The 22,173-nt window shown below is 50.2% G+C and overlaps 1 protein-coding gene and 1 long non-coding RNA gene across 6 annotated transcripts in view; one reads left to right on the top strand and one right to left on the bottom strand.

Moving 5' to 3' along the window:
- LMF1 (lipase maturation factor 1) overlaps positions 1-22,173 on the top strand; it is a 161,722-nt gene that overhangs the window by 98,109 nt on the left and 41,440 nt on the right. For all 5 annotated transcript variants that reach the window (XR_014002045.1, XM_081170140.1, XM_081170141.1 and 2 more), the window contains one exon: positions 7,567-7,734. Coding sequence is in view for 4 of the 5 variants with exons in the window: in XM_081170140.1 (XP_081026266.1) it covers positions 7,567-7,734 (168 nt within the window). In the remaining variant the exon portion in view is untranslated. The remainder of the gene's footprint in view (positions 1-7,566; positions 7,735-22,173) is intronic.
- LOC308573372 lies at positions 8,035-11,315 on the bottom strand. Its single transcript, XR_014002064.1, has 3 exons — positions 11,295-11,315; positions 9,987-10,132; positions 8,035-8,218 (listed from the first exon to the last, which is right to left on the bottom strand). It is a non-coding gene; the product is annotated as an uncharacterized lncRNA (long non-coding RNA).

The following is a 22,173-nucleotide window of genomic DNA, read 5'->3' as shown; positions in this document are numbered from 1 at the left end:
CTGTTCCCCCCCCCTCCCCACAACATCACTTTATTACACTCTTGGGTGAAAATTATCCAGACCCCAAAACGCCCTAATCTAAACACAGGCACGAGCCGTTAGCTTCCCTAAAGTAAACTCCCTCTGTCGACTCACTCCCACCACACCACCCCGTGCCCGGTTTTTCTTTGGCCTGGTTCAACGTGCGTCATATTTATGACGGTACGAAAATAATCCTGACAGAATATAATTCTGGCTGCAGAGATGGCTTAGAGACGGACAAGAGGAGACCCTGGAAAGGAAAGTGGACCTGGGTGTTTTCTGCAGGTTGGAATCAAGTTAATATAGAAAGCGGGGGGTGGGATTTAAACCTCATTATTTCCTCATTCTTGCTAAGATGGAAGCAGTGAAAGTATGGCCGAATGAAATAAATCTCCCAATTGCTTATTGTTTGGGGGGCATGGAAGGAGAGCATTTTCTCCCCCCCCCCATGCCGTCCACTTGGCCAGGTCCAGGGAGAAAAGTCCATGAGGCTCTTAGCTGGGTTATATCTCAAAGCCTTACCAAGTGTCAGGGCAGGACCCAAGGCCATGGCAGGGCCTTAGCTCAGTGGGAGAGCACATGCTTTGCATGCAGAAGGTGCCAGGTTCGATCCCTGTCATCTCCAGCTAGGGCTGGGAAAGACTCCCATATAAAAATCTAGAGAGTCTCTGCAATTCAGGGCAGACAGTGCTGACCTGGATGGACCAAAGGTCTGACTCAGTATAAAGCATCTTCTTCTGTTTCTAAGGCCAGTTTCACACTGTCGGCTAATTGCACATCCCCTGCTCCTGTTCTCTTCTGTGCCTGGAAAGGTATCGGAGATGTGAACTGTGCCATCGTCCAAAGCGACTCATTCAGATTATTTATTTATTTCATCAAAGCAATATCCTGTTTGATTGTTAAAAACATGAGCAACTTCAATGCAGTTTACAAAAAGAATAAAACTCTGAAATTATTAGTTTAAAACAACCATTTAAAACCTTCAACAAGCAGTATTGCATGTGCCAAATACAGGATGTAAGGAGCCTGAGGTTGTTGTTGTTTAGTCGTTTAGTCGTGTCCGACTCTTCGTGACATCATGGACCAGAGCACGCCAGGACCTCCTGGCTTTCACTGCCTCCCGCAGTTTGGTCAAACTCATGCTGGTAGCTTCGAGAACACTGTCCAACCATCTTGTCCTCTGTCGTCTCCTTCTCCTTTCCCATGATCAGGGTCTTTTCCAGGGAGTCTTCTCTTCTCATGAGGTGGCCAAAGTATTGGAGCCTCAGCTTCACGATCTGTCCTTCTAGTGAGCACTCAGGGCTGATTTCCTTCAGAATGGATAGGTTTGATCTTCTTGCAGTCCATGGGACTCTCAAGAGTCTCCTCCAGCACCATAATTCAAAAGCATCAATTCTTCGGCCTGAGGTTAAATTCTGCTCCGAGTAGACTGGATGGCCCAGGTCCTGATTGTGGGCTTCCCAGAAGACAACAAGATGCTGAACTTGATGAGCCACCGTGGCTCCAAGCCAGCAGGTTCTTCTGCTGTTCTTATGTCACTGGCCAGAGGATGCTGGATTTGAATGTTCTAATGAGGTTCTTGTCTTCTTATCACTGGAGAATACAAGGGGTAAGGTTACTGTGCCCAGCGTCCCTTCCATTGCTACCCCTCGGTCTGCTTCCTCCCTTCTGCAAGGACTTCAGCATGGATCAAACATGTGACCTGGGCTGTGTTAGCTAACACGGGGTCGAATGGGTGGGTGAAGGACCTGGAATGCAGAGCTATAATGTCCCTTCTCCCACCCACGGCTGCTGCTGCCAACTCTTAAATATTTTGCAGGAATTCTGAACAAATAAATATCCTGAATGGAGCCATGGTTTTCTAATGTAATTTTAGCTCTGCGTTTCCCCAGGAATGCTCAGAATAAATAGGTAATATTTGCAAAGCAGCCTCCTCTGTTTCTGTTCAGAGTGGGGGCCACTGAGGCTCTTTTGTGGTGCTGTAGCCATGTCACTAACTTGGGGTTTGGGGACGGTGTGGAGCACATTGGGACAGGGGAAGCAGCCTTATACTGAGTCAGATCATTGGTCCACCTAGCTCAGTATTGTCTGCCCTGGCTGGCGGTCGCTCTCCAGGGTTCCAGACAGGGAGTCTCTCCCAGCCCTACCTGGAGATGCCATCAAGCACTGAACCTGGAACCTTCTGCATGCTAGGCAGAGATGCTCTGCTGCAGAGCTCTGGCCCTTCCCAAGGAAATCACTGTTGGCCGAGCAATCCAGAGATGGGGCGGAAATTCAGTTTGCATTTTCAGGCAAACTTGCCTAATTCACACATCCCCAAAACAAGCTGCCAACTAAGACACAGCTTATCTTTTGTAATTTGCACGCATACAAATGTTGCAGTGCAATTCTGTAGCCCCAAATATGCCTGCAAAATTGTGTATTTTGTAAGGGTGCATGTGTCAGTGACGGTAGCATTCTATCAGGCAAGACTAGATACAAAACTCTCTATATTATGAGAAACAGATACAGTGGTAGCTCAGGTTACAGACGCTTCAGGATACATACGCTTCAGGTTACAGACTCTGCTAACCTAGAAATAGTACCTCAGGTTAAGAACTTTGCTTCAGGATGAGAACAGAAATCGTGCGGCGGCAGCGGGAGGCCCCATTAGCTAAAGTGGTGCTTCAGGTTAAGAACAGTTTCAGGTTAAGAACAGACCTCCGGAGCGAATTAAGTTCTTAACCACTGTACTACAATGCTCACAATTTTTTTATGAGAACTTTTTTTTAAAAGGGGGGAAAGACAGATGTGCTTAAATGAGGGATTGGCCTCTTCCACACACCCACTTGTCCCATGCTTGGAAAACGCAGGTTTGAGGGGTTTTCTGATTGCCCCACTTCTTTCTCTGGGAAAACCCACTCTTTGCCACTGAAAACCTGGTTGACGTTTGCTTCAAGTGGGTTTTCCTGGAGAGAGAGCAGCAGGGAAAGCAGAAGTGTGGACAAGCCCAAAGAAGGAGAGAAACAGAAGCTGTGACAGATTCAGCCATTCCTGGTGGACACTAGTCAGCTCCCATTAAGCGCTTCCAAATCTCATTAAGAGTTCGGCACAGGAGGTTCACCTTCCACTGAAATCAGCAGGCCACTCGATCATGATCAAATGGTCGCCCTCCTGTTCCCCAATCACATTTGCCGCTCAATATAAAATGCATCATAGCACAGGAAAGGGGATCTGTCCCTCGTTTTAAAATGAAGAGCTTTGTAGAAACAAGGCCGAGGGAACGGGTTAAAAATGAACCAGCAAAATCCACTCCTCTCCTCACACTGCTTCCCAAGCCTTGCTTTCTATACTGGGGAAATATATATATATATATCTGCTGTACATCTGAAGTTTATTTCAGTCCTTGGGGAAAGTGGCGCGGCGCTACGTCTCTAGTAAATTGCCGGCGTTTTACGGTCGCGCAGGCACCCGAGCCAAACAGACATCGCCTTGGCTCGTTCGCCCGTCTCAGGGTGGGCAGAGTCTGGCATGTTTTCCTCCGAATTGAAGAGTGTCATTGATGGGGTTGGGGAGGGGAGTTTCAGTGCAGCCAAAGCTTGTAAGGTAACTTTTAAAAATTACAAATTAAAGCTCTCTAGGGATGTAATTATTTTGATGTTTCATTACGGAAGAACTGCCCCTGCCCCTCCTCCTTGCAACCTAAAATTTAGGTCCTTGTGTGCTTTCATCCAGGCAGTGGAGTTTCACATTTTTAAACTTTTATGGGACATACTTATTTATTGCCTGGGGGGGGGTTCAAAAAAAACATGGGTTGAAAGGGAGATATATTTAGCCTTTGCTACTGTATGTACTTGGGACGCGGGTGGCACTGTGGGTAAAACGACAGTGCCTAGGACTTGCCGATCGTATGGTCGGCGGTTCGAATCCCCGCGGCGGGGTGAGCTCCCGTCTTTCGGTCCCAGCTCCTGCCCACCTAGCAGTTCGAAAGCACCCTTAGAAAAGTGCAAGTAGATAAATAGGTACCGCTTTATAGCGGGAAGGTAAACGGCGTTCCGTGTGCTGCGCTGGTGCAGGCTCGCCAGAGCAGCGATGTCACACTGGCCATGTGACCCGGAAGTGTCTGCGGACGGCGCCGGCTCCCGGCCTCTAGAGTGAGATGAGTGCACAACCCTAGAGTCTGTCAAGACTGGCCCGTACAGGCAGGGGTACCTTTACCTTTACTGTATGTACTTGCCGCCCATAAGAAGCTTGCACCTAGGTGTGTGCACTGCAAATCAGGCTTGAGTGTGTGCACTGTTGTATCTACACAAACCTGGGCATGAGGACATATTAATTCACGGCAAATGAACCTGCAGGGGTGCTGCGTAAATCTGTTAACATGTCAGAAGTTGCACAGGTAGCTTGGTAAAACCTAGGCACTCTCCTAAGAAGTTAAGGGCAGTATTGCCCTAAGCTTGACCAACCAAATGCGGACGAGGCCTTGCTCTGTGGTGTTCTTTTCTTGCAGAACTGAGGCACGCACACCAGCCTTGAAAATCAACCCACAACACTTGCTAGTCTAGCAAAACGCTCCCTTCGCCTGTGTGCCCACCTATGCTTTGAATCACATCCATGGCTAACGGGAGCCCAGCTGCCTTTGGTTATCAAGAGCCGCCCTGCCTGATCACCCGAAGAACCATAGAATTATAGAGCTGGAAGGGATTCCAAGAGTCTAGTCCAATCCCCTGCAACAGAACGTGCATTTCAAGCGCCTTAATACTTTGTCCTGCATGGACAAGAGAAGGTGCTCCACCCCTGCCCCCCCCCCCGGTTTGGAAGGAAAATATATTTCCTCCCATCTTGGAATCGCGGCATAGAGCTTCTGCCCAGTCTCGCTAACTCAGACTAACTCAAACCAGCTCCCGTCCGAGGGAGGGCCTCTGGAAACCTATAGGTTCTCTGACCCCGGATGCAGGAATCCCCTGACCTCCTGCCCCCTTGGTGTAGGGGTTTGGCAAAGCACCGTGACCCCGTGGCTTGCTCCATCCTGCCCCAGTGTCAGCGGAAGGAAGGATGCGGTATTCTGTCCCGAGGGAATTCCAGCCGGCTCGAAAGCGTATAAAGCAACAGTATGATTAATTCCAGCTTTGCTAATAAGGACTTGCATTAGTTACAGTGTTTGGCAGCCGGGACGATCCTTCGTAATCATATTCCCCCTCGTGGTGTTTGTAATTTCTGTGTGTGTGTGTGTGTGTGTGTGTGTGTGTGTGTTTTTGACTATTGTTGTTATTGATGTTTTAGCTGCAAACAATTTAAAGATGTGTTGCGTCTCCTTCAATTATCGTCGGCTTTCCAGGCCATCTCTGCGTGGCTGTCAAGGATTTTTTTAAAAACAAAAACACTGGGGATGAATAGTGCCTGTGTTAGATATGCTAAGATGAATTCCTCTCAACTTCTTGTTGTTGTTTGTTTGCTTTTAATTGCTCCAGTCTTTTTTCCAGCGCTGCGTGATTCATGTTTGAGTTCTTGGTTTGAGGCCAGATTACATATCTTGTCATGTTTACTTCCAGTATCTGAAAGCAAACATCCCCTGCAAACCCCTGAACTCACTCGCTCACGGAGAGCCGGAGTATTGGATGCCGTCATGGGGTTGTATATTGTATTAATCCTTCTCAGAGTAGACCCACTGGAATTAACGGGCATGGCTAAATTAGAGTTATTAATTTTAATAGGCAGTCCCTGTTCCTGTCCACCCAGCAGTTTGAAAGCACGTCAAAGTGCAAGTAGATAAATAGGTACCACTCTGGCAGGAAGGTAAACGGCGTTTCCGTGCGCTGCTCTGGTTCTCCAGAAGTGGCTTAGTCATGCTGGCCACATGACCCGGAAGCTGTACGCCGGCTCCCTCGGCCAATAAAGCGAGATGAGCGCCGCAACCCCAGTTGGTCACGACTGGACCTAATAGTCAGAGACAGACCTTTATTTGTTGTTTAGAATCATAGGATTGTAGAGTTGGAAGGGACTCTAAGGATCACCTAGTTCAACCCCTACTGCAGTGCAAAAATATGCAGCTGTCCCATCTGGGGATTGAATCTGCAACCTTGGTGTTTAGCCTGGCTGGCATCCCTTTCATTCACTCAGCAGCCTCAAAAGTCTCCCCAGAAATGGTGACAGACCTAGAGCAGTGTTTCCCAAACTTTTTTGGGCAACGGCACACCTGTTTACTGAAAAAAAATCTCGCGGCACACCACCATTAAAGCCCCGCCCCGTGACGTCAGCGCGCAGCGTCACGCCGGGAGGGACGCACGAAAGTGAAAGTTTTTCCCCTCCCCCCTCAGTCCCTCGCTCGGAATTCAGCTCGTTTGGGGCATCGCTCCGGCTGCTCCCTCTCCCGCCGCGCAGGAGCGATGCCTCTCTCTGGCTCTCCCTCCGCGCAGGCTGAGGGAGGGAGGGAGGTGCGCGTGTGACCCGTCTCTGCTGGGAGACCAAACCCAGCGAGGCAGAGTCGCGCGGAGGCGCCCAGGCAGCGCTGCCGGCTGCGAGGAGGAGCGCCAGGCAGCAGCAGGAGGCGCGGCCTCTCCTCGCCGCCGCCGCCCCGCCTCTCGCCGCCCGACTCGCCCGCCTCCCTCCAGGCATCTCGCGGCACACCAGCCGATGTCTCACGGCACACTCGTGTGCCGCGGAACACCGGTTGGGAAACACTGACCTAGAGGCTCCTATTTTGACTTCTGGCTGATTCTGACCTCCTGAAGTGGCAGCGTGTGTGCTCCCCTTCATATCACTGGGTGGCTTTATTGTATATTTTAGCAATGGGTGTCCTTAACGTGTTGCTGGAATTGTTTTATTGCATATTTTCATTGCACATGGATATTTTATAACAAATTTTATTCTTACAAACTGCTTAGAAGCAGCATGTTACTGGTAGGCAAATTTTATAATTGTTGTACTAAGTAGAATTATATTGCTACTGCTGTTGTTAAATTTATTACCAATCCTTCGCCAGCAAGTCCCAAGGGAGGTTATGGCAATTTTTTTAAAAAAATGAACTAAAAACAGCTACAACAGATCAATTAAGAAATATATGAATGAATAAATAAATTAATAATAGCAATTAGTAGTAATTAAATAGTAATTTAAATTGTGTACAGTGGTACCTCGGGATAAGAACTTAATTCATTCTGGAGGTCCGTTCCTAACCTGAAACTGTTCTTAACCTGAGGCACCACTTTAGTTAATGGGGCCTCCCGCTACTGCTGCGCAATTTCTGTTCTCATCCTGAAACAAAGTTCTTAACCCGAGGTACTATTTCTGGGTTAGCAGAATCTGTAACCTGAAGCGCCTGTAACCTGAAGAGTCTGTAACCCGAGGTACCACTGTACTAATGGATATAAATTAGTAACTAATAATGAAGTGGCTCTCTCCCTCATTTCTGGTACACTTCTCTGAGGAAAAGGGTTCTAGGTGCGTTGCAGCAAGAGAGATGTGCTAACTGTCTAATCAGGAGGGAAGTGGTGCGAATGTCCGGTTCTGGGGGGCGATCCTCTCCCCGACTGACGTCTGTCTGTGTTCCTTTTCTGCCCCTTTCAGACCCAGCCTGTGCCCAACCCCATCTCCTACTATATGCATCGTTCACCATGGTGGTTCCACCAGTTTGAAACGCTCTTCAACCACTTCATTGAGCTGGCTGTGCCGTTCCTCATCTTCCTCGGGCGACGCCTGTGCCTCGTTCATGGGATCCTGCAGATCCTCTTCCAGGTGAGACTGGATTTTTGGCCTGAAAGCCAATCCTTATTCGGGGGGGGGGGGAGCATTGCCCTTGTTGCTACTAGACCCTTCCTTTTAAAACAAAAACAACACCCCAAATGTCTAGTATTGGGGTGGGGAACCACGGTAATCAAATTCTGCCTTCTGCGACTCTTTACCAGGCCCTCAGAATATTTTTTTTTCCATTCTGCATTATACAACCTATACTGATATTATACAAAAGTAACAATAGCAGTAATAAAGAACAACAGACTAAAATCATCAAATTAAATTGAATCCAATTGTCTCGGATAACGTTCAGTCCCTAGGCTTGCTCCCTTCCAAGAAGCAGCTTACAAGACCCGAAAAGGGATAGATGTAGAATCATAGAATTGTAGAGTTGGGGGGGGGGACCCAAAGGGTCATTTGTTCCAACCCCCTGCAATGCAGACGGACCAGTATGAGCCTGTTCTGTGCCAGCTTCACCAGTGCTTACCTTTTTTCAGTTTCTATTAGTTTTCATACATATATCATACATTATTCAACTTAATCAAACAATTGTTTTGTAAATTCCTCTCTCCCCCTTGGCTTCCCTCCATTTCCGTTTCAGGTTTGTTAAACCACTTGTTGCATTCTGCTGCTTATATATAGTAGTATATTATCACATTGTTACCTTTCTTGTTCTCTCTAATTACATTGTATATGTTTATTTAAACCCTGCCAAAGAATCCATACTTTTACATTGTGTCTGCAAATATGTTACAAAAGGTTCCCATTCTTTCCCAAAGTCTCTATTATCTTTTCCCATTCTTTCCCAAAGTCTCTATTATCTTTTTCACGCAGTTTTTCTGACAATTTTGCTAATTCTTCATATTCCACCAACTTTTCATGCCATTGTTCTTTTTTTTGTGCTATTAAAATTCTTGCTGCTGTTGTTGCATACTTAAAGTGTCCTCAATTCTTTCTCCACATCTTGTCCTAAAATATCCAACAGAAAAGCTTCTGTTTTCTTTCCAAATGTTATTTTAAACATTTCTTTCAATTCTTTATAAATCATTTCCCAATATTTTTTTTACAATCTTACATTCCCACCACATATGGTAAAATGTCCCTTCCTTTTCTTTACATCTCCAGCAAATCTTTTGTTCTGTTTTATACATCTTTGCTAAATTAACTGGTGTGGTATACCACCTATACATCATTTTCATGTAATTCTCTTTTATTAAGGTGCTTACTTATAGGCCTGTTCTGTTTAGTTTGGATTTTCCACAAGAGAGCATGAAAAATCTTGTGTAAATTGTATGCCTTTTGTGTATGTTTTTAATGCATCAGAATAACAGCACTGCTTTGCAAGATCTGGAAAAGTGCATAAAGACTGCTGATAGTTGTATTTTGATGGACAAGCAATTTTGGGGACATTGAAAGTGAACCAGTTAGATTACTCCTCCGTCCCTAGATCTGAGCTGTGTAGACTTGATCTGCCATTTCCTGAATTCTCATAACTTAAATCCTTATTTTTTAAAGTGTATTTAAAGCTACCTCCTTAATGAAATGTTAGCTTTCTGCTTCCGTTTATGACTCACACGACTTCTGTGTCGCCTCTGAGCCGTGCAGTAGCAGCGGAGGCTTTTATGGTAGTACACATGCTGTATAAATGGGAGAGCAGCTTGCTATAAACTCTGAGGGCAAACCGTAAAAATGCTGGTTGAGGTTTTTTAAAGGCTGACATGTGAGCAAGGGAGAAACATATCACCCAGGCTGGGTAGAGTGCCATATCTGGCCAGTTTGCCCCTCTTTCTGGGGAAAAGCCACGGCTCAATTGACAGAGCATCTGTTTTGCATGCAAAAGGTCCCAGGTTCAATTCCCCAGCATCGCCAGGTAGGGATGGGAGAAGACTCTGGTCTAAACCGCAGGAAGGCGTCTGCCAGTCAGTGTACACAAAATGGAGCTAGACGAACCAATGGTCTGACTTAAGTATATGGAAACTTCAATATATTTAAACTACACCTTTTTTCAAAACCATGAGGACCAGAATCTTAGATGAAACATCTGCTTTGCATGCAGAAGGTCCCAGGTTCAATCCTCAGCATCTCCAGGTAGGGCTGGCAAAAGAGGCTCCCTGTCCAAGAGTGCACTGAGAAAGATCAAGCAATGATCTGATTAGGCATAAGGCAGATTCCTATGTTGAGCTGCGGGTTGCAATTTTCCAAGCCACAATGTGTTCTGCTGTGTTAGGTGTCAGGATTCTCCCTCACCTCCCTACCTGAGAGTGACGTTGGTGATGGTGTGTAGCATCGTCAGCAGGATGTCACTTTGCAGAATAACGAACTCTCATCTGTCGTGCTTAGATGGTATCAGTTACAAGGAAGTAACAGCAACGTTGATATTCAAAACAGATGGGAGGGAGACCTGGAAACACATCAGCCATTCATACTTTAGCTGTTATTGTCAGTGTTCTTCTAGGAGAATTGGTTACCCTAAATGACCCTTGGTTCATTTGGTCCAGTACTATTTACTGCAGCCTCCCCTGACCTGGATCTTTGGACTTCAATTCCCACCAGCCCTAGCCAGCATCACCATTTCGGACTACAACTCCCATCAGCCCCAGCCATAAGAGGAGGAGGAGGAGGCTGGTAGAAGTTGTAGTCCAAAACACCCAGAGGACATCAGCATGGGGAAAGCTGGGCTGTTGTAACTGGCAAAGACTTTTCAGGATGCCAGAGAGAGGACTTTGATAGCTCTGTTGTCTTCTGATCCCTTGAAACAAAGGTTTCAGGACTGGAGGTAGAGCCTTTCTACTTTCTACTACTGTGCATGCATGGGCAGTTGAAGCTAAAATATCCCACAAGCCTGCATGCAGTCCAAAAATGTCCTCTATATATTCCATCAACAAAATAAGTGCAACAAAACCCTTAAGCTGCGGCGCAACAATTTCTTTGCTGCGTCAGGGAGGAGGGAATTTCACAAGTGCTAACCAAGTAGCCAGTGCGTCCCAGAAAAGGAAATTATGTACAATAACCGACTCATAATGACCTATTGTTAAATACATTCCTCTTGTTGCCCTTTAATTGACATTTTATGGACAGTTTGCAATTACTGACTGACTTTCTTTCCCAAAGGAGTCTAAGCAAGGAGAACAAATCCCAGCATAATAGGCTACTCTTTTGCCGTTAAAGGATTTTGAAACACACACACACACACACGCCCCTGTTTATTTAATATTTACTGTTCATTCCTTCATTCAAAATGACTTTTATTGACAATACTCCTGCTCTGCAAAGGAAGCAATAAAGTTTAATGTCGATATCCCACTTAAATGTGCTTTTCAAGATTTTAATTGACATTACATGCAAGGTTTTATTAGACATTTTTATAATTGTTATTGGAGTCATGGTGGCTAGGCCCTGTTAACTACGTTTCTCTAGATTAACCACCAGGCCCAGATAAAATTAGCTGCGTCCGAGCTCCTGTTCTCTCCTCTCCAAAATTAAAGGAGGGGAAGGTTGGGGTGGGGGGAGAGTTCTGACTGCTACAAGATTTGTTGTGTGAAACGAGTTTAAGGGGAACTTACCCATCCCACCGCTTGCCACCTTACTTTTGCAATCTGCCTCCCAACCCTTTCCCCCCACCAGAGGCAAACATGAATTTGGAACCCCCTATTCCCTGCCAAATTACTAGTTCAAGCAAACAGAACTGTGGTGACTCAGATTTTGCTTAGAGTCATGCTAGGAAGATACATATCTTTGTGATTCATAAACACGAGGAAGAACTTTCTGACAAGTAAGAGCTATTCGACAGCGAGAGAGACTCCCTTGGGAGGTGGTGGCCTCTACTTCCTTGGAGGTTTTTAAACAGAGGTTGGATGGCCATCTGTCATGGATGCTTTAGCAGAGATCCTGCAATGCAGGGGAGTCGCAATAGATCCCATCCAACTCTACAATTCTATGATTCTTTGTCCAATCCATTTGATCTCTTTGGGGAAGGATTGTTTTTTTCAGGCTTTCTGCCCATGTTTGGCTTTCAGCAGGGTCCTCAGTGATATGATCCTCCTATGGTTTATGGTGTCAAGGATGGGACTTGCTGGGCAGGGACCCCATTGGTTGCATTTATAGTCCACCTTTCCTTCAAGGAGCTTGAGGTGCTGGCATACACAGTTCTCCCCCAGATCAAAAAACCTGTCAACATTTTGTGTTTCTGGATTGTTGTTTGTTTAGTCGTTTAGTCGTGTCCGACTCTTCGTGACCCCCATGGACCAGAGCACGCCAGGCACTCCTGTCTTCTGTGTTTCTGGATAGGCTTACCTAAACAAAAATGTTTTTAGCAGGTGCTGAAAAGAGCACATTAAAGGTGCCTGTCTGGTGTCAATAGGCAGGGAGTTCCAAAGTGCAGGTGCTGCCACACCAAAATATCTGTTTCTTACAACTGTGGGACAAGTATTACTGTATATGGCGCCTGTAACTGTGCCAGTTCCTCAGATTGAGGTGGTTGAGTGGCCATATATGGGTTAAGGCAGGCATGGCCAAACTTGGCCCTCCAGCTGTTTTGGGACTACAATTCCCATCATCCCTGACCACTGGTCCTGTTAGCTAGGGATGATGGGAGTTGTAGTCCCAAAACAGCTGGAGGGCCAAGTTTGGCCATGCCTGGGTTAAGGTGATCTCTCAGGTCCCAAGTTGTTAAGGGCTTGATATACTCATAGAATCGCCTTGAATTTGGCCTTGTAGCAAATCATCAAATGGGGCAGATCTTTGACTTATGTGCTGCCAGAGACTCTCTCTTGTTAGCACCAATGCTTGGAGCATCCTGCACTAACTGCAGCTTCAAGCACAAGGGAAGCCCCACATAGAGTGCATTGTCTTGAACTAGTCATTGCTTCCTTTTAACGATCAAGGTATTTTCTAGCACAGATGAGGACAGAAAGGGCATGTTCCAGCCAAGCCCCTCAACCCCTTCCCTCGCCCCTGGCAAACGGTTCATGATCCAGTAGCACAACTGCCTCTTCCGCTGGCCAGGGGCCAGGTGCAGCTGCCAGAAGTGGCTGGCATGCTGGTCTGGCTTCAGCCAACTGCCTCTCACATATTCCTGCAGTGCTGACAGCTCAGGGGAAGGTGGAGGGAAGAGAAGATTATTTTTTCAAAAAAAGAAAGGAAAAGAAAGAATCAGCACTTTACTTACTGGATTTTAGTGCTAACTTTCTAAATAGGTAGGAAAGTGATATTTTAAAATTTGCAGCTTGAGGGGCGGGAAGACAGCTTTTGCCAGCTCACTGCAATGAGGAGATTCCAAAAGGGTTGTCCTGTGAGCCTGCTGCAGTAAAAACTATCAAGAAAAATTGTGGCAGATTCAGTTTCTGCGGGCATGTCAGCTCCAGTGCCTCGCTCGCTTTTTCAGTCTTTAAATGCCAGTGAGGACCTTTGGTTGCTATTGCTGGAAGTTAATCAGCTGCATTTTAAAGGGACCCAGTCACCTTTTGCAGTGTCTTGATCAGGGATGGACAAATGTGTCACCTTTAATTTTTCTCAGCTTCTCATTTTTCTAATATTAGGCCTCATCTGCACTATACATTAAAGCACTTTCATATCAGTTTATGCAGACATGGCTTCCCCCAAAGAATCCTGGCAACTATCATTGGTTAAAAATACTGAGAGCTGTTAGGAGACCCCTAGTCCCCCCACAGAACTACAAATCTAGTGAGTTTCCTGGGGTTGATTGCTAAACTACCCTGCCACATTTCCATGTCAGTTTGTGTTTTTGAAAAAGGGTGTGGAGGAACTCCTCTTGAAAATTCATCAGCTGTTTGCATTTCTCTTAATATTCTTGAGTCGAATCTTGCCTAATGTAGACATTACAGTGGTACCTCAGGTTAAGTACTTAATTCGTTCTGGAGGTCCGTTCTTAACCTGAAACTGTTCTTAACCTGAAGCACCACTTTAGCTAATGGGGCCTCCTGCTGCTGCTGCGCCGCCGTAGCACGATTTCTGTTCTCATCCTGAAGTAAAGTTCTTAACCTGAGGTACTATTTTTGGGTTAGCGGGGTCTGTAACCTGAAGCGTTTGTAACCTGAAGCGTCTGTAACCTGAGGTACCACTGTATTGCAAAGCAGTTCTCCGTAATTCATTTTTTTGTATGTTGCCTTAATGAATACTGTCAGGGGTTCAGGAGCAGAGGCAAGGGCAAGGGAGGAAACAGAGAGCGAGGGGGAGGAGGCAGAAGAAAAGATGAGTGATGACGACGACCCGAGATCTCCGAGTCTTTCCAGTGAATCAGAAGATTCACAGAAAGGAGCACCAGTGGTCAGGGCAAGGGGGGAGCCTAGGGGGACACCCCAGGAAGATAGAGCCAGAGGGGACTCCGAGGAGAGCAGTTGGAAATCGGGACCAGCGTCACAGCCAGAGAGCAGGGAAGAGGAAGAGCGCCAGAGATCAAGCGCTGGCAGCTCGCAACAGGGGGGAGGGCACAAGTCAGGAGTGGCCACACCTCCATCGGGGAGCGAAGAAACGGTCAGACGGAAAGTGGAAGGTTGGGCGCGTGCGCCAAGTTCAAATGCACAGGAAAGTGACGCAGTAGGCAGCCAGGAAAGGGAGCCAGGTCCTAAAGCCCGGCGCAAGGAGACAGGGAGTTCCGGGGGGTCGGCGTCAGAAGAATCCCGGAAGGAAGAGACCCCGGGGGGCAGAGGGACCCAGAGGAGAGCAGTCAGGCGGAAAAGGTGGAGCAGGGCTAGGATATTAAGTTGGTGCACAAGGGGCGGAGACTCAGACGGAGCTTCACCGATCTAGCCATTAGACGTAGAGTTGCACGCAGCAGCTTGGGAATGGAAACTGTAACTCAATAAAGACTTTTACTTAATGACCGCTGGCTAGCGTGATCCTCTGTGAGCTAGGATCTTGAAGCAGCTCTGACAGTAAGCTCCGTCTCCTGATTGTGGGCATCTACAGCCTCGAGGAGAGGAGAGAAGCAGGTGCCTACTAGCTAGCTCACGAACGGCAGACAACATGACGGCTGAGCAGCAGATAGAGGAACTCAGAAAAGCAGTGTCACAACTGAATGCCGAGGCTCTCGCATCCAGGAAGAGAGAGGAGGAGGCAGCTGCCGCCTGCAGGGATCTCCAGGTCAGGTTGGACATGCTTACGAAGCACGGGCAACTGACACCCAAACAGGAGGGAATTGGGTTGGCGAGACGAACAGGCGGTCTGGTCTCTCACTTCGATGGGAACCTGCAGCAGTACCCCAACTTTAGAGCAGATGTAATGTGCGCACTGGAACTGCTGCAAAAAGACTTTAGAGATGAGCAAGAGAAAGTGGGGTTCATCATGTCCCATTTGCATGGGGAAGCTAAAGCATGGCTGCGCAATTTGTGGAGGGATAAGGATCCGGCGCTCCAAAATGCGGATGCCTTTATTAAAGCGATGGATGGGTGTTTCTTATCAAGCATTGACGTGGATCTTGCTCGGCAGCAGATACATGGACTGAAACAAGGGAGGGCCAGCGTAAGGCAGTATCATGCCCGCTTTTTCGCTTTGGTCAGTGCTCTGGAATGGGACAGGGATTCGGCTCCTGTAGGAGACCTGTTTTGGGAGGGATTGCACGGCTCTGTTAAAGATGAAATTGCGAGGGGGGAGAGACCCCGGACCACGCAGGAGATCGTTCAGAGGGCGCTAGCCGTGGGGGTGCGGCTGGAAGAACGTCCGTGGAGCAGGGACGAAGGGCGTGGAGGGCGCGAACCAGCCAGGGGCTCCTCCTTCCTTCCCAGAGAAGCAGCGCGTGCGCAATCCACGCCTCCACAAGGAGGAGGGGTGGAACCTATGGAGGTTGGAAGTGCAAGGGCTCAATCAGCAGCCAGAGCCCTAGCACCGACAACAGTGAAAGCGAAGCCTCCTAGAGGGAACAGGAAGTGTTACATCTGCGAGGATCCAGGGCATATGGCGAAAGAGTGTCCCCGGAGGCTCCACAAGCACACTGCAGCCTCAGCAATGGTAACTGCAGCAACGCAACAAGGAGGACCACAGCAGGGAAACGACGATGTCTGGCTGGAGGAAGAGGCAATGGGGCCCAGCCAGACGTGTCAGTGAAGAAGTCCCCGGAGATTTCACAGCCCATGGACCCCCTCCCGCCCAAACCAGTAGTGAGGCTCACCGCATCGCTCCAGCTGCCCAATGGAATCACCATGGACGTGCCGCTCACCATTGACTCGGGAAGCAATGCGGACTTTATAGGGCAGGACTTTGTAGACCGGCACGCTATACAGTTGCTGCCGGCCACGCTGCCCCTGCAGGTGGTCACGGTGGATGGCAGGGAGCTGCTAGGGGGGCAAGTGGTGAAGCAGACGCCACCAATGGTGATGCGCCTTGGGAATCACAAGGAAATCATCAGCTTCAACGTCACTCAACTATCGGACACGCCCATTGTATTGGGCATGAGTTGGCTGGACAAGCACAGCCCAACGCTGGCTTGGTACCAGAGGCAGCTGACCTTCGGCTCTTCCTTTTGTGCTGAACACTGCATCGTCCCCCGGCAGGAAGGAGAGGAAGAGGAGTCACAGCTGCTGCTAGGCACGCTGCAAGCGATTCCCCACAAGTACGCAGAATTTTTGGAGGTTTTCTGCGAGAAGGAGGCAGACAGGCTACCCCCCCACAGACCATATGACTGCAAAATTGACCTGCTGCCGGGGGCGGCGCTGCCTAAAGGGAAGCTGTATTCCATGTCTGAGGACGAACTGCAGGAACTCAAAGAGTTCATAGATCATAATTTGGAGCGCGGTTTCATCCGGGAGTCCAAGGCAGCGGGGGGCAGTCCTGTATTCTTTGTTAAGAAGCGGGACACGCCCCAAAAAAGACTTGTGGTGGACTATCGCATCTTAAACAGTGTGACCAAGCCATCGGACTTCCCCATGCCCCGAATCGACGACCTCCTCGCAAAGGTACGGAAGGGCAGCGTGTTCACCAAGTTAGACCTGCGAGGGGCGTACAACCTCATTCGCATGCGGGAAGGGGATGAGTGGAAGACGGCCATGTTCACGCCTCTGGGCACCTACGAATATAGAGTTATGCCTTTTGGATTGCAAAATGGCTCCCACGTTTTTCAAGCGTTCATGCATCACGTGTTGGCGGGGCTCCTCTACAAGACGTGCGTCTGTTTCTTAGATGACATCCTGATCTTTTCGGAATCGCAGCAGGAGCATGACAGACACGTCAAAGAAGTGCTAAGCAGGCTACAGCAGCATAGGCTCTACGCCAAGCTGGAGAAGTGCCAATTCGACGTGACGGAGGTGGATTTTCTGGGCTACAAGTTGTCTGACAAGGGGCTCGCCATGGACAGCGCCAAGGTTCGAGCGGTGTTGGACTGGAAGAGCCCACGCAACCGGAAGGAGGTCCAACGGTTTGTCGGCTTCGCGAACTTCTATCGCAAGTTTATCAAAGGCTTCGCTATGCAGACAGCGGCCATCACGGACACGCTTAGCTCCAAGAAAAAGAAGTTCATCTGGACAGAGCAGGCGGAGCAGTCCTTTCAGGCACTCAAGCGTCTCTTCCCGTCGGAAGAGCAGCTGCTGCATGTCGACCCCAGCAGGCCGATGAGGGTGGAGACAGACGCCTCGGACAGAGCCGTGGGAGCAGTCCTGCTGCAGAAAGACCCGCAGGGGGTTTGGCGGCCGGGAGCGTTTTACTCCAGGAAGCTCAGCAAGTCCGAACAGAACTACACCATCTGGGACAGGGAGTTGCTGGCCATTCATGCAGCATTCAAAGCATGGAGGCACTTCCTGATCGGCGCCAAGCACACGGTGCAGGTCTGCACGGACCACAAGAATCTGGAGCACTGGCGCACGGCACAGTTCCTGAACCAAAGGCAGATACGTTGGGCTGAGTTCTTTGCGAACTTTAACTTCCGAATAGAGTATGTCCCGGGGGACACCAACATCATGGCGGACGCTCTCTCTCGTAAACCACAATATCTGGAGGACGCCAAGCCAGCGGCCGCCATGCACATCTTCGCACCAACAGTGTGGGCGTGCGCTGCGGCAACAGTGGACCTGGAGGCGGTGCGGCGAGCGTTGCAGGATGACTCCTTCGCGCAAGCGAAGATGGCAGAGGTGCACAGGGGCACGGCAGCGACCGACGAGTTCCAGCTGAGAGATGGATTGCTCATTCGTAAAGGGGCCATCTACGTGCCGGGAGACGAACTTCGCGCCAAGGTACTGCAGCAGCTGCACGACGCGCCCACTGCCGGGCACTTTGGCAAGGAGAAGACGGTGGAATTAGTCGCCAGGGACTTCTGGTGGCCCGGAATGAGAGGGGAGGTCGCGGACTACGTGGCGAGGTGTGACACCTGCCAGAGGGCCAAACCAGTGCACAAACCGCCGGCCGGACTGTTGGAACCGCTGCAAACTCCGGTCGAACCATGGGAGAGAGTGGCCCTGGACTTTGTCACGGATCTGCCCAGCTCGAGGGGCAAGACGGCCGTGCTGGTGGTGGTGGACTTGTTCTCCAAGATGGCACATTTCATTCCGTGTGCCAAAGTGGCCACGGCGGAGCGAACCGCCAAACTGTTCATAGACCACGTGTTCAAGGTTCACGGTCTGCCACGGTCTATTCTGTCCGACCGGGGGCAGCAGTTCATCTCGAATTTCTGGCAGAAGCTGATGGGCTTCCTGAACGTCAAGATCAACCTGGCGTCGGCGAGACACCCGCAGACCAACGGGCAGGTGGAGCGGGTCAATGCCATCATGCAGCAGTACCTGAGATGTTATGCGAATCAACAGCCTGCGACGTGGGTGGATTACCTGCCGCTCGCCGAGTTTGCCTACAACAACACGAAGCACGTGTCCACGGGGGTCACGCCGTTCTTCGCTAACAACGGGAGGCACCCCAGAACCTTCCCGGGACTGGAAAGGATGGGGGAGGGGGAGCCGCAGACAGCAGATGCGTTCGCGTCGGAGTTGCAGGAGGTCCACGATCAGCTGCGGCGACACCTGGAGCTGGCCAAACATGCATACAAGGTGCAAGCGGACAAACACAGAAGGGTTGGCGAAGAGATCCATGTGGGAGACTGGGTCTGGTTAGCAGCCCACGCAGTGCCGGCCAGGTCGTTGGCCAAGAAGAAGCTGGGGCATAAGCAACTGGGGCCCTACCAAGTCGAAGAGCAGGTCAACCCGGTGGCTTTCAGGCTGGCGCTTCCGGAGGGTTCCAGAATGCATCCGGTGTTCCACAGATCGGTGCTCACTCCCTACAAGGCACCGCACAGGTTTCAGGAACCCGGAACGGCACCGAGTCCGCTCAGAGAAGGAACCGGGCACGCGGGAGTGGCACAGAAGGAACGCATCAACGAAGTCACGGAGATTTTGGACTCCAGATGGGGGGAAGAAGGGGTAGAATACCTTCTCGCCAAGGAGGGCACCCCGGCCAGTGCGAACAGCTGGGTGCCGGGCTACGCCTTGGACGAACCTCTGCTCAAAGACGAGTTTCATGCCCTCTTCCCACATAGACCAATGCCAGCAGACTTTTTCGACGACTGGCTTTTCACGCCAACGCTTTCTGCCAGCACGTTCCGGGGGTTCGACTCGGACGAGGACCCGATACGAGACGCCCGTTCCCCGGAGGGGTCACCCTCGGGATCTGCCTCAGAACCCTCGTATTGGTGGGACGATAGACCAGAGGAGCAGTGGCGCAGGAAGTGGCAGGAAGGTCCAGGACGAGCAACGCCGCCAGGAGGAAGTGAGCGAGAGACGGACATGGACGTTTTCGGGGACGACCCTGGTTTCGAGCACGGCGGCACAGAGATGGAAGCGGAGGTGACCGTCGTCGACGAGAGCAGGGAGGCAGAACCGGGAGACTTCAGATGGAGGCCCGCCACGGGAAGCGAACTGTATCCGACGTTCGTCCCTCTGACACAGCAGCACCCAGTTCCCGCACCGGAAGGAGGGGAGGGGGGAACGGGGGGCTTCGAGGGGGGGATGGATGTCAGGGGTTCAGGAGCAGAGGCAAGGGCAAGGGAGGAAACAGAGAGCGAGGGGGAGGAGGCAGAAGAAAAGATGAGTGATGACAACGACCCGAGATCTCCGAGTCTTTCCAGTGAATCAGAAGATTCACAGAAAGGAGCACCAGTGGTCAGGGCAAGGGGGGAGCCTAGGGGGACACCCCAGGAAGATAGAGCCAGAGGGGACTCCGAGGAGAGCAGTTGGAAATCGGGACCAGCGTCACAGCCAGAGAGCAGGGAAGAGGAAGAGCGCCAGAGATCAAGCGCTGGCAGCTCGCAACAGGGGGGAGGGCACAAGTCAGGAGTGGCCACACCTCCATCGGGGAGCGAAGAAACGGTCAGACGGAAAGTGGAAGGTTGGGCGCGCGCGCCAAGTTCAAATGCACAGGAAAGTGACGCAGTAGGCAGCCAGGAAAGGGAGCCAGGTCCTAAAGCCCGGCGCAAGGAGACAAGGAGTTCCGGGGGGTCGGCGTCAGAAGAATCCCGGAAGGAAGAGACCCCGGGGGGCAGAGGGACCCAGAGGAGAGCAGTCAGGCGGAAAAGGTGGAGCAGGGCTAGGATATTAAGTTGGTGCACAAGGGGCGGAGACTCAGACGGAGCTTCGCCGATCTAGCCATTAGACGTAGAGTTGCACGCAGCAGCTTGGGAATGGAAACTGTAACTCAATAAAGACTTTTACTTAATGACCGCTGGCTAGCGTGATCCTCTGTGAGCTAGGATCTTGAAGCAGCTCTGACAAATACATATATGTTTGTGCATACCCGTCTTCCCCTAATATGCGTTCCCCAATATGCACATTTTTGGGTGGGCGAAATACATCACATTATTTGAGAAAGGCCGCATTCCAGAGGGTTCCTGCGTTTCAGTTCGCTTACTATTTTGGCTCCTGTGAATTACACGGGTTTGTATTGAAATGCTAATAAAACCAAAATTTCTCCCATTCCCACTCTTGATGTCAAGTTCAGACTTTGAAAGAAGACTATGTGCCTATGGGACTAGAAGGCCTAATGTTGAGCTTTTGAGTGCCACTTGAAGCATATTAGTCGTTTAGCTGTGTGAGGGTTTTCACGTTCTACGAGTTAGTTAAGAATGTCAGAAGAGCCCTGTGGGGTCAGGCCAATGGCCCAGCTGGTCTAGCATCCTGTTCTCACTGTGGCCAAGCAGATGCCCCATTGGGAAGCCGCAAGCAGGACCTGAGAAGAAGAGCAACTCTCCCCTCCTGTGACTTCCAGCCACTGATAAGGAACAGAAATAATCTGGGCATCTGTAGGGCCCTCCATGTTTACCTGGATAGGAGGCCCTGTATGTTTTCTTGGGTGGGGGGTGCTCACCTGGGCAGAAAGTTTCCACTTCAGCTCTCTTTCAGTGGATTAGGGAAGCCATAGTGGGACGCGGGTGGCGCTTGGGTCGCGGGTGGCGCTGTGGGTTAAACCACAGAGCCTAGGGCTTGCCAATCAGAAGGTCGACAGTTCGAATCCCCGCGACGGGGTGAGCTCCCGTTGCTCGTCCCTGCTCCTGCCAACCTAGCAGTTCGAAAGAACGTCAAAGTGCAAGTAGATAAATAGGTACCGCTCTGGTGGGAAGGTAAACAGTGTTTCCGTGCGCTGCTTTGGTTCGCCCGAAGCGGCTTAGTCATGCTGGCCACATGACCTGGAAGCTGTACACCGGCTCCCTTGGCCAATAAAGCGAGATGAGCGCCGCAACTCCAGAGTTGGTCACAACTGGACCTAATGGTCAGGGGTTCCTTTACCTTTATCTTTAGTGCAAGCCTACTGGGCTCTGCCGAAGGTGTCTCCCCAGGCTGACAGCTCATTCTCTGTGAGGTGCAGTTCTCTGCACTACGCATCCCATGGCGAACATTTGCAGGGTAGCTGTGTGGGCCTCACTGCACATCTCTGCTGTTTCCAAGCGTCTTTGCCGCGGGTTGGGCTTTGCCTTCCATGAGCAGAGTAGAAGGGCTGAGCTGGAAGCTTTGCGAAGCTCCTTCCCTGTGTCGGCTGCACAATTCCCTCTCCACCCAGCGTGCGGCTTTCCAGGTCCTGGCAGTGCCGCCATGCCAGGCGTCGGGTTTGTGAGGGGAGTTTGGGCATCACCCAAGAGCTCTTTCCTCGGGGCGCAGAGAGAGAGTTGTGCCGCACACGTTGTTCCAATGTGGCCAAGTTCTGAAGGAGCTGGTGGAAAGCTCTCTCGATAGAGAGGGAGGGAGAGGTCTTGCAGACGGAACCAGTCAGGAAACCAGCGGGCAGCTACTCTGCAACGCTTCCCTCTCCCAGAAAATCTCCCCTTGTATGGACGCTAACATGTGCCAGCCCGCAGGCTACAAAGGACGCCCAACAGAACTTGTACCTGACTCCTTCAGGCCAGACAACATTGAAATTTGAGTCTGGTGGAGAAAAGTCACTTTCTCAGGAGGGCAGAGCTGAAATGTCCACATTGTACTTTTACTCCTGCAAGGGGTGTGTGTGTGTGTGGAATAGGGAGGT

This window comes from Podarcis bocagei (genome assembly GCF_964188305.1).
Source record: "Podarcis bocagei genome assembly, chromosome: 14".
Taxonomy (NCBI): Eukaryota; Metazoa; Chordata; class Lepidosauria; order Squamata; family Lacertidae; genus Podarcis; species Podarcis bocagei.
Note: the sequence above shows the minus strand (reverse complement) of the source record. Positions and strands in the feature narration are given on the sequence as shown.